Genomic DNA, 13,257 nt, shown 5'->3' with positions numbered 1-13,257 from the left:
CCCCATTGCCTTGTTCCTACTCCAGCCACATAGGCCTCCACACCGGCCTCCTTTCTGTCCTTCAACTAAGTTCATTACTATCTCATAATCTTTGATTTTTCTCTGCTCTCAGCTTGACACGTTCTTTTCTGAGACCATCACCATCTGGGCCTTCTCATCATTCAAGTCTTCATGGGAAAGTCACCTCAGAGTTCTTTTCTGGACAGTCTAGCCAAAGCATCATTCTGAATCACTCTGTACCAAATTACTCTGTACATAGCACTTCTTAGCACCCGAAATTATTCCTTCTTTACATGCTTAGTGATGCTCTCCTCACTTCTTTTCTCCAGCACTTAGCACAGTAACTAGCATGGTTATGGACTGGCTGGCAATTTCTCCATTCAGTCACGGCAGAAGGAACAGAGAAGACACATTACTTATTTTCTTGCTATTCTAGGGTAGCACCTCCAGATGCAAATTTTAGAGATTTGTATCAAACAAAAGGATGTCAAACAAAAGGATAGCTTGAGCAAGGATGCTGCATGAGGAAAGCTAACTGGGAGGGATACACAGAACCCAAACAATACATAAGGACACAGGAGATAAGGCTGATAAAATAGGTTAGGGCAGACAAAAATATTGTCCACCCTACTCTAAGCATACCCCAGAAGACTTCTCTGGGCATGACATTCTTCCCTAGTTTCAGCCCTCTCTAGACATTAGCTTTTACATCCCAGTTCTTACAAGATTCTTAGCTAGGTTAGAACTGAGATCCACTACAAAGTTACATCCAAAGTTTCAATTGGCTCTTTTTAAAACAATTTCATTGAGGTATAATTCACATACTTTACAATTCACCCAGTAAAGTATATAATTCAATGATTTTTAATATATTCAGTTATGCAACCATTATTACAGTTAATTTTAAAACATTTTCATTAGCCCAAAAGGAAACCCTAGGCCATTAGCAGTCAGCTCCTTTCTCTTCAGTATCCCTTATTCCTGGAAACCACTGTATTCTCCGACTATATGGTTTTGTCTCCTCTGGATCTTTCACGCAAGCAGAATCACACACGTGTGGTCTTTCTTGACTTTCTCTCACTCAGCATAGCATTTTCAAGATTAATCTACATTGTAACATTTGTCAATATTCCATTCCTTTATATGTTTAAAACAGTCCACTATATAAATTTACCACTTTTGATTGACCCACCTATCAGCTGATGAACATTTAATGGTTATTTTTTAAATATCTCCTTGTCTTCTAAATCAGGATCTCAAGCATTTTATAATTTTGGTTATCAATGCCCACCTCTTTTCAGCTTTCCTTATTTCTACAATTTTTTTTCATCTTTTTGAGACAGGGTTTCAATATGCAGTTCAAACTGGCCTTGAGCTCATTTTGTAGCCCAGGCTGGCCTCAAACTTGCAACAATCCTCCTGCCTCAGCCTCTCGAGTGCTGGGATTACAGGTGTGTGCCACCACACCTGGCTATTTCTACAATCTTGAACAAAAAAGTTCTCTATGTAATGAGAGACCTATGTTTTAAAATCTAAGGTAGATTTCTCCAGCCATCCCAAATTCCCTTTCTATATCTTGCTCCTCTGAAGAATTCCATAATAGAAAACTCTGCCCCAAATATAAACCAAGAATAAAATGCTATGCTTTCAACAAAGTTATTCATGGAAGGGTAAAAGCCTTCTACAATGACTAACTCTTTCTACAGTAGATCTAAGAGCAGTATCCACATATTTATCTTTCACTTATTCAATAAATAGATTTTTTTTAAAAACTTGATATATGAGAATTGATTAAGTTATCTGGGATAGACCCGAGAATTAATGACACACTTTCTCTCAACTTTTGACTATGGTTCCAACCTTAGATTAGCAAATCACCTTTTGTGCATACATATAGTATATCGTCCATCATTTGGGGGTGGAGTGGGTAGGCTGGTTGTTTTTTGAGGTTGAACAAGGAATCACACTCGTCAGATTTTCTGGGCACAAGCCCCACTTCAACAAATCTTGTCAATAACCACAATCTTAGTTACTTCCACATGTTAAAGCTGCAATTTACCTTCAGTCTTATGGGCAAGACTGGAACTTTTAAAAAGGATACCCCATATTCATGTCCTGGGGGTTCATCTTATAACTGCGGTGACTGTGTCTCTTCCCCTACACTCACTTCCCCTTCACAAAGCTCCGTCCTCTTCAGTCAAGGTCATCTCCTCAAGCACATTCCAGTCCCTGCATATTCACTCAGAAAATACCCTTCTTGAAACACACACTTGCTTGACCTGTGATCCTTCAGGTTTACCTCAAGTGCCACATGAGAGCCCTTAGCCTAGCTCCTGGCACACACTCCTAGCACACTACCGCAGAAAGCAGCAGGATTTAAAATTGGTCAGCAGTTGGAAGCCAATCTACATGGCCACTGGGGATATTTCATCATCTGTATGGCAGGCAGAATAATTCAGACTATTAAAGCTTTCTTAGAAAGATTAAATGAAACTAACTAGAAACTGCCAAGCATAGCACCAGCAAGTAAGAGGATTTAATATGCATTAATATCTTTTTCTTCACAAAGGCTTATTTGACCATGTAAATTTAGTGATCATTCTGTCCTAAGTACAAATACTGAGTCACATGTATCTTGGAAACAAAAGTAAATGACTACTTCTCAAGACTGTTTAGGCAACTAATACTACTCAATGTGATTACCAAAAGGTATGATTTCATTGTATGTTACTGAAAACTATTTCAAAAATTGAAACTGCTCCTAACAGAATCTCTGTTCATGCTTTTTCAAGGCAAGAATCCCTATCTATGAAGGTACTGAGAAGAGAAAGCCACAAAAAGGCTCTTCCCTTACCTTGTGGGTTATCCACTCTCGTCCATACTGATACACATTGTTAGCTGCAGAATTTAGGGCTCTTTGGACTACCTGCGCCTCAGGAAGCCAACTAATTTAAGCAGGAAAAAAAGGAAAAAAAAAAAAGATGCATTTTCAATGTGTTGTTCCAATAATACCATGAATTTAATGATATACAATTTAAACAAACTGTGGACCAATCATTAATGCACAGACACAAATGCATCACAAGTAGGAATCCTTGTAGGATATATAGGACTAACTATCCTAAGCATTTAGACCCACTGTCCCTACAGTCTCCCTTTCATTCTACTCTGCCTAGATTCTCTGTCCATGTATGTCCTGGGTCACCAGCCCATGCAGCACAGGGGGGAGTGGTTCTGGGACAATGGGATATTCGACATCCAGGACAAAGTTCTCAGAGTGTAGTCCATGGCCTCTAATGATTTTACAGTGTAAGGATATGAACAGGAACGTTGGGTCTCTAAACAAACAACATGACTTGGGAGACATGAAGAAGCTTTCAAATTATTCTAGTATTTATATTCATCAGTGGCTTGAGGGATTATTGACTATTTTCAATCATGTGGTACTATATGGGTAATTATACACCCTACTGTGTTATTCAAAAATGTGGGGATTTGCAGAGGTATCTGGATAGATCCTTAATGACTGATGAATATCTACTAGGTCCGGAAAAAGATGTTCTGGCTGCTGTGAAAACTATTTGCCAACATACTTATGCAGGTATCTGAAAAGCATTAGATGAAAGACCTGCTACAAGGCATTAACTGAATCCCAACCTCCCTGTGATGAGGCACAGGGCCAGAAACACCTGAGCAACACAGTTTGGGATAATTGGGTGTGTGCCTCGGTCTGACACCATCACAGTCACACAAGTGTTCAGCCAGTCACTAGCACTCAGTCAAGAGGGATATCTCAGCAGAAACCAAGTCCCTACACAATGTGGACTGGCCCACTGTCTCCCGAGTAAAAGTTCATGTCTATCATCATAAGGGTTGCCAAGAAAGCAGGCCTGGTTAAAAATAACTCAGTTTGGCCCACTGGGTTTCATCCAAGTAAGGGCAGGACTGAGCGATATTCAGCAGCATTTTAGTCCCACCTCCTAAAGAGAGTTCTGAGACTCATGAATCTGGAGGTTTGACACTAGTCAGCACAAAGCAGAAAATGAGCTCCAGACAATCAGAATCGCCCTAGATAAGAATAAGACCAGCTGCCACAGAGGAAAGTTTGCTCTACATAAGGAGGAGACGACGCTATTGTCAAACTGATTATATGCAACTGATAGGTTTTTTTCTGTAGCGTGGGAGCAAGGTGGCATTAGGATAGGAGCAAAGTGTTGGTAGTAACACTTGCAGACAGGCAAGCGTCAGAGGTAGAGCATGTCTTAGCCCAAGGCCCAAGAACCTACACAGCCTCACTGCAGTGCTCATCTGTTAAGGGAGCTTATTTACAAAAGTCTGTGGAATGCTCAGCCCCTCTTCTCATCTACCAAACAGAATCTCTCGGATGAGTCCCAGCGATCCACGGGTGTAACAGGCACCCGCACTGCTGCTTCTTCAAGCTTCAGTTTGAAAACTCAGCAAAGCATGAATCAGCAAAGGACATGGATTACACTCCATAATGATACCCGGAGCACCCGCAATGTCACAAACTCTGGGCAAAGAAATGCTCCAGTCAGCACCCTCAGTCACATGACTGTTGGCAGAGAATTAGGAATGTGCTCCAACTCTAACCAGTTCCCCAAGCACATGCACAAGTAGTGTAGGCCCCACACAGGCCATATAAAATGTGCACCAAGTTTTGAAGAAAGTACATCTGACTTATTTGTAACTGTCCCCTCCAGTACGAGTGAACACATGAATTGGTCCACTGCCTTCCTCACGACAAAACCCACTGAAAGTGCAGGAACCACTGCCATTACTTCATGTCCACCCCACTGTTTCCAATCCCAGCCCCACCAAGCTACTGCTGAAGAATGAGACCTTCTTCACATCACCAAAGTCTAACTTTTAAAAATCTCCCTGCACAGAATATTACTGTACTCATGAATATAAAGGAATAAAGTATTGATATATACATCTTGGACAGACTGTAAGGGAATTATGCTAAGTGATCAAAAGCCAATCTCAAAAAGCTGCATACTTCATAATTAGATTTCTGTTCCATTCTTGAAAAAATATTATCATAGGTATAAACAGATTAGTAGTTGCTTGGAATTAAAGATATTACAGGAGAATAGAGGGTAGATGTGGATATAAAGGACGGCATGATGAGCTCTGTGATGAATAGTTGTGTAACGTGTGTGTTGATGGCTTACACAAAGCTACACATAATGATAAAGTTATAGGGAACACAGTGCATGCAAAACTAGTGAGAAATCCAAAAATGGTATATTGCATCAGTGTACATTTCCTAGTTTTATTACTGTGTTAGTTATGCAAGATGACAACGTTGGAAGAGGTCAGATGAAGAGTACACGGACCGCCCTGTACGTGTCTTACAACCCCATTTGAATCTATAATTATTTCAAAATAACCAAGCAACAAAACACCTACCTACAACTATGTGGTCTCAAGCTACTCAGATTCTGTGTGCCTTCAAAACAGTAGTAGAAATGATGCTTCACAATTCAAAACCAGCATGGAAGAGCTCATGTTTATTTCTACTAAATAAGAATGACCAGTAAAGACAAAGAATCCTTTGGACATGAGGCTGAGACTGAGCTATCGAGGACAATACCTGAGGAAGGTCTACCATCCCATGAAAGGCTCCACCTGTTTACCTGGATTCCATGTGGCTTCTTCCTAAAATATAATTAATTTCTGGTACACACTGGTTCCTCCTTTCACTCTCTCTCATTTCCAAACGTATTATGTTTAAAAGAGCCAGAGAACACAAGATCTCACTTTCTACTCCAAGGCATATTGACCCCTATTTCCCAATCCCATCCCACTAAACTCACAGTATTTACACTCATGCTGACTTGTTTTCCTCAGTTTGTACCATAAATCTACCTTATGCTACATCCTCACACTAACATACTAATTGTCCCTTGGTCTTAATATTTTCAATTCTTTCTAGTCTCCCAATTCTTTCCCATCAATGTATACGCAAGCTTCCTCTATCTTAAATTTTAAAATTCTGCTGCACACTTCACTCCACCTCCAGCTACTTTTCCACAGACAAATATGAGAAAGAACAGTGTATACCTAACTCTCTTTTTCGCCATTTCCTCACTTCCCAGTAATTTCTCAATTACAATGCAATCTAATTGGGTTCTGCGCTGCCAATCAAATGGACTGCTTGCTCTTGCAGTCACTAAATCCAGCTTCACTCTTGACCTTATTTCCTCTGCAACAGATCTGTGCAGTACACACGCGTGTGGTGCTCTGAACTGAACCCAGGGCCTTAGGCATACTAATACGCACTTTCTCAGTGATCTACACTCCTAGCCTCTCTGTAGCAATTAGAATGTGCTTACTTTCTCCCCTTAGTCTTCCTCTTGCTTTTCTTATAGCCCATTCTCATTCTACTTTGCCAATCTATTATTTTTTTCTCAGCCTAAAAGACTATAGAGATGATCCAGAGCACACACTCAGGCATCCTCTCTATGCATTATATACATTCTTTCTTTCTGCTACCACAGTTCCAATCCAGGTTCTTCATGATTCCTGAACTCCCACACCAACTATCAATTTACCCCCGATTTTGCTCTGGCACTGCATAGCTGCTAACGATGTAGTCACTTATACTTATTATAGCTACTTATACCTTACTATACCTACCTAAAACTCTGTAGACAAAAACTTTTCTCCACTAAATCTGCTCTTCTGTTTTCTAACATTCTGGATTTCCAACACCATCCTCTAATTCCCAAAGCTAGAAATAAGTCATACTGGAGTTGTTCTTCCTATATCCAATTCATCACCAACTAGCTGCTTAAGACCACACAAACCTATCCGCTCTGTTTGCTCCCACTATAACTGTACACAATTCAGGACTTCAGCACCTCTTCTCAGGTCTATTCGAGGAGCTTTAACTGGACACAATGCTCATTCTTCTCTCCACAAGGCAAACGAAAAAGACTGCTACAGAATGAAATCTGATGCCACTTCTCTTCTTATATTCTTAATCAAGATAATTAACATAACTATCACTTCCTTGCATCCCTTTGTGGCCCCTTCCTGCAGTCCCACTCCACTGTGGTCTGCAGCAGTCACTCATCCTTCTGGTACTGCAGGTTATACACAGCTTCTACTCTCTAGAACTTAACATAAATGGAATCATACTCCATGACACATTTTTTGCTGGACTTCTCTCAACACACTTATTTTGAGATTAATTCATGTTGGCACATGTACTTTTAGTTCATTTGTATTTAATGCTGAGTAATATTCCATTGTATAGATATGCCACAGTTTGTAACTAACAAGAAATATTCGGACAAGCACTCTGGGTATGCTCTTAAGTAATACATGAAGTAGGTACATTTTGAAAAAAAATTCTCTTAATATTCAAATATGATTCTAAACCAGTTTTGAGTAGTGGCCTAAGTAGGTTTTATTAACAGAAATAAGAGTCAAAGGAGAAAATCAGGGCTGGGAATGTGGCTCAGTGGTACAGTACCTGGCCAGCATATACAAGGCTTGGGGACTATCCTCAGTACTACAAAAAACAAAGGAGAAAAATCTACTTCAATGACAATTTATAATCCTAAAATCGGTTAGTAACTACCTAGCAGTTAATTTTAAAAAGGAAAAAAAGTCGGTCATATATTCGTCCTCAAATATACAGTAAGATAAACATCAGAGCTCTGCTGAACGTTGTTCACAAAGATCTAATACCCTTCTTACAAAAGGCAATTTAAACAAGTACACAGCGATTCTTGAACAGGGTTCAATGGATTTCTGTAAAGAACCAGAGAATAAACACTTTAGGCTTTGCAGAACATATACTCTCTACCACAACTACTCAATTCTCTCTGCCCTTGCAGTCTAGAATCAGTTACAGACAATAAGTAAATGGATGAACACAGCTATGCTCCAATAAAACTTTAATTGACAACAACAGGTGGCTGAATTTGGTCCTGAGCCACAGTTTGCCTACGCTTTCCCCAAAAATAATACAAAATGCGAGTATGTCCGGCATTACATGGAGAGTTGAAGAGTCGCAAGTTACAAGGCAATGCTCCCCACCGGCTGTAAAGACTAGCTCTGCCACTGAAGAATCATTCTCTCAAGCCCATTAACCTACGATCCTGCTTCCTCATTTGTACATGGGGTAATGTGTTCAATCTTCCTCAGCCACTGTGACAGACAACAGAAAGCAGATGAGTGTCACTTAGCATACACTGTTCCTAAAATCTTAAGCACTCCCCTCCTCCCTTTCCCCGGTATTACATGCCATTCTTCTGCAAAAATCACATTATTTATCAAAGCTTATCTGTCATCTTCCAATACAGCTGTATTAACGAAGATCATTTCATGCAAGCAGCCACTGAAACTAGGTCATCCATCTCTATTCTTTTTCAAAACAATATTCTTACTTTGCCCACTCAGGGTGATTCGCTAGAGTTTCATTAATCAAATTACTTGTGACTTCAATCATGTGTACACTTTCTTGATGTACCTGTATTATGGATAAAGAGAGAAAAGAATCTCAGTAACAAAACTAATTTAAAATTTTTTACTCTATTATCGGAAAAATGCTTTTAGAATCAAGTAATTATGCATCTTGGTTGGAATTAACTTAGAAACATGCACCAAGAAGTTGCTAAATGTATGAGAAAAAACAAGCACATTATAATTCTCTGCCTTGAACAAGCTCAACAATTTGGTTAAGAAAAACCAATAGCTATGTATAAACACTTAACACATACATGAGCACATACAGCTTATATACATTGTATATGTGTATATATACGCATGCAGTACAAACACCAGAACTCATATACTCTAAGGTGAGGTATAGGTAAGAAAATAACTGGAAAAGATTTGTGACTACAAATAACCCAACTCAAACTGCACCTCTGACTTTGCCTTCCACAATAACCAACAAAATGAGAGGGATAACAAAGGCAGAAACTATACTGGGAGGGGGAAGCTTGCCTACATCTCAATAGGAAAAGAAACATAATTTGATGCCATCAGGAGCAGAGCATCAGCAAAGAAACAAAACATTCTGGAGCACAACAAAGAAGCCCAAGGCTCACCCCTAAACTGACTTCCACACCCAGAAGCTTACAGGTGAGCTGACGAATTCTTGCACTACACATGTAACATGCAAATCTACACACATGTAACATGCAAATCTACAGAAAGAAAACCATATCCTTATCTTTTTCTGACCGAAGAAAAATGGAAACTACAGCAAGGGAGAAATGGCTACGCCAGAGGAAAGAGACCAACAGTGACAGATCAACCTCACCCCATCTCTCACTGACGCTTGCCCTTTGTGCAGTGAAAGCTCTAGAATACAGAAGGAACTGGGAGAAACAATATAAAGATTAAGGGTCTTTTTCCACAGAATGGGTATGACCTTACCCAAATGACCAAAATAAAACCACTAGTGTAAATCAATACAAATGACAGAATAGAACAGAGTCTAAGGTATCCTAATAAGGTACACCATGATACCCCACTGTCACTCCAATCAGTTCCAATTCTCTCAGGCCGCAGAGAAAGTACAGACCCCCCCCCACACACACACACACACAACCAGCTACAGTTTGAAGAGGAAAACAAACCAATTTCAGACACAATGAGGAAACGATAACTCAAACAGAATGCCTTAAAAAAGCCAGACCAAACAAGGCCTTACAGGTTCTTGTGAAAAATCTGGCTTTCACTTTGTAGGACCTGGGAAACCACAGAGGGCTTTAAGCTTAGAAGTGACATAATGTTATCCAAGTTCTTAAAGTAAGTTTGGATGATGTGTTGAGAACAGTGAAGCAGGGAAATCAGCTAGAAGGGTACTTCAATAGCTGAATCAAGGGACTGTGACAGATTCAAGCAGGCCACTGGTGGTAGAGATGGTAAGTAATTGCATTTGGGAGGGTTAGCATTGTCTCTTGCAAGTTACTCCAATCTTGCATTCCTCAAATCAACCTCACGTGGTTATGGTTTATCATCCTTTATGTGTGTGTGTGTGTGTATGTGTGTGTGTGTGTATATGTATATATATATGTGTGTGTGTATGTGTATATATATATATATATATCTCACTGGACTTCATGTGTTAACATTTGTTAAGGATTTTTGTGTCCGTCTGTAAAAGATATTGATCTATACCTTTCTTTCCATGAACATCTTTGACTTTGGTGTTTGGGCAGTAGCAGACTCAAGGTGAGCTAGGAAGTGCTACTTCTTCTTCCGCTCTGTGAAAAAGGCTGTGTAGGACAGATAACATTTCTTTATTGACTGCTTGACAAAACTCGTCAGTGAAACCACTTGGGCCTGAACTCTTCTCTGCAGGAAGATTTTCACACTGATTCAATTTCTTTTCTTGATATAGAACTACTCAATTGTTCTACTTCTTAAATTAGACACAGAAGGCTAATTATCACAAGTTTTCTCTTATATGAGAAATCCAAAATATAAATAATTTAAAGAGCACAATAATGGAGAGATGGTAGGAAACATGTATCTGTATCTGTAGGTTTTTCAGAGGTTGGGGAGGTTCTGGGGAAGGGGGGGGTACATTAATCAAGATGCAATGCACATATGTACCACTTCCCCCAAATAAATGCAATTATTATATTCTACAAACATGTCTGAATAAAAACTTTTAAAAAGTTTTTTTCCCTTTCTTCTCACATTTGTACTGTTTCTTCTTTATAAGGAATCTCTTCATTTAATCTAAATTATCAAATCTGATGGACATAATTTGTTTACAATATTCCCTTTTTATCTATTTTTTAAAGACAATCTCACTGTGTAACCCAGGCTGGCCTCAAACTCAATCCCCCTGCCTCAGCCTCTGGCATGCTGAAATGACAGTCATGTCCCACTATACCCACCTTCCTTTGCTACCCTTTTAAGATCTATGAGGCAGATGGTAATGTCTCCCCTTTCATCCTTTACACTGTTATCTTCTTTTCATCAATCTTGGTAAACATTTACATTTTATTCATATTTTTCAAAAAAAGATTCTTATTTTATTAATGGTTTTTCTCTTTCTTCTTTCTCCATTTCCAAATGCACTGATCTGCACTTGATTTTTCTTTCCATTTACTTTGGATTTACTCCTTTTGCTAGCTTCTTCAGGCAGAACTTTGCACCACTAACTTGTTTTTCTATAATTTAATGCCATAAATTCTCTCCCAAGCACTGCTCTGGAAGTACCTTATAAATTCTAGTATGTACTGTATCCACTTCACAATATTCTCTAACTTCCCCTGAAACTCTTTTTTGATAAAATTATCTACATAGTGCCTAATTTCTGAGTATTTGCAAATTTCTGACTTAATTCTGTTAGTGATCGATCTCTAATTCTGTTGTATCAGACAACATGCTATATAATTTTAATACTTCCAAATTTATTGAGCACATTGTTTATCCTGCCAAGTCTTCCATGTTTACTTGAATGTAATTCCAAATGTCAATTACATGAGGGTGATGACAGAATTTTAAAAGGTTTTTAAATGCTCACTAATTTTCTATTAATGCTCTCAATTGTTACAAGAGTAATATGATCTCTAATCATACATTTTTCTATTTCTTCTTTTAATTCTGAACGTTTAAGATATATCGTAGAGTTATGTTAGGAGCATATATATTTACAATTATATCCTAATGTGGTATCAACAATTATGAAACATCCTTACTTTCCTGCATAATAATTCTAAACTAGTATTGTAGGACATTAATATAATTACACAATATGTTTTGTCTCTCTTCCAGATAGCATTTAGTTTACAAATTTTATTTTTATATTCAGACTGACAATCTCCATTTTTTGACTGGAGTGTTTAGTTGCTTTATGTCATCTCCTTCCTTTAATGTCCCCTGTGTTCAGTAAGTTTTTTTTTTTACTTTTCCATTTTAGTTCTCCTAAACTTTACATTATTTAGTGGTTGCTATTAGACTTCTCTAAAACCTTTCTCCCCCAACAAATGGGATGGACTCACACTAAGTTACACACTCAGTCCTACTGACTGACTGACTGATTGATTGATTGATTGACTGAGGAAGGGTCTTCCTAAGTCACTAAATTGCCAAGGCTGCACTCAAATTTGCGCTTCTCCTGCCTCAGCCTCCCAGAGTGTGGGGATTACAAGCACGCACTACCATGCCTACCTTACCACATTTCTATTTTATCACATTTTACTTCAAGCTAATACTGATTATATGCACAAAAAATTCATAATACCTACACAGTAGTATAGTTTCTAACCTTCTCCTCTGAGAATATACTAGGACTATATACTACACATGAATAGTATATTATAAAGTCTACAATTGAGTGTTGTTAATTTTTGTCTAAAATCACATGGTTTGAATAAATTAAAAGGGGGAAAAGGGGATGGGGATTTAGCTCAACGGCAAAGCGCCTGCCTGGCAAGCGCAAGGTCATGAGTTCGGTTCCCAGTACCGGAGAAAAACCAAAAAAAAAAAATAAATAAAAGGGGGAAAAATAGCTTTTACATTTATCTACATGTTCACAAAGTGCTCTTTATTCCTTTGGAGTCACTTCTTTCTGTTCTAAAGGAATCCCTTTAACATTCCTTACAGTGCAGCTATATCAAAAACTCTACTTTGCTTTACCTAGAAATGTTTTTATCTTGCCTTTACTTTTAAATAGTTTCACTGAATACAAAATTGTTGGTTGACAAGTTTCTTTTTCCATGATTTTAAACGTCACTCCAGTGTCTTTTGGTGTTCACTGTTGAATATGAAAACTATCTAACTGTATTTTTGTTCCCTTATGTATGATTTCTTCACTTATGTATGGTTTCTTCTCTATCTGTAGCTTTGAGCAGTTACACTAAGATATGTTTAGGTATGGCTTTTTGTTCTTGTGTGTTTATATTCTCCTGAGAATTTGCTGAAATTCTTAGATCTATTAATATTCTTCACCAAACATGAGAAGTTTTCAATCATTTCCTTCATTAAATATTTGTTTCCACCTTTTTCTTTCCCTCATCTCATCCTCTGGGATGCCAATGACATCTACACCTTTCAGGGCGTTTGCTATTGGCTCACAAATTTCTGAGGCTCTGCTCACGTCCTACTGGACTAGACAATGGCATCATGGCTATGACACCAAGAGCTCAGGCATCACGCCAAAAAAGACAAATGGGGACTACCTCAAATTTAAATATTTTGGTGCATCAAAAAATACCTTTAGCTGGGCATGGTGGCACATGCCTAAAATCCCAG

General features: G+C 38.5%; 1 protein-coding gene across 4 annotated transcripts in view; it reads right to left on the bottom strand.

Moving 5' to 3' along the window:
- Positions 1-13,257, bottom strand: part of Tmem245 (transmembrane protein 245) — a 94,600-nt gene that overhangs the window by 43,557 nt on the left and 37,786 nt on the right. For 2 of the 4 annotated variants that reach the window (XM_013513172.1, XM_013513173.1), the window contains 3 exons: positions 8,424-8,506; positions 7,505-7,543; positions 2,855-2,945 (listed from right to left, as the gene is read on the bottom strand). In XM_013513172.1, coding sequence (XP_013368626.1) covers positions 2,855-2,945; positions 7,505-7,543; positions 8,424-8,506 — 213 coding nt within the window. The remainder of the gene's footprint in view (positions 1-2,854; positions 2,946-7,504; positions 7,544-8,423; positions 8,507-13,257) is intronic. The other 2 variants (XM_005382755.1, XM_005382756.1) reach the window with 1 other exon arrangement.

This window comes from Chinchilla lanigera, unplaced genomic scaffold (assembly GCF_000276665.1).
Source record: "Chinchilla lanigera isolate Chin_1 unplaced genomic scaffold, ChiLan1.0 scaffold00018, whole genome shotgun sequence".
In the NCBI taxonomy this organism is placed as follows: Eukaryota; Metazoa; Chordata; class Mammalia; order Rodentia; family Chinchillidae; genus Chinchilla; species Chinchilla lanigera.
Note: the sequence above shows the minus strand (reverse complement) of the source record. Positions and strands in the feature narration are given on the sequence as shown.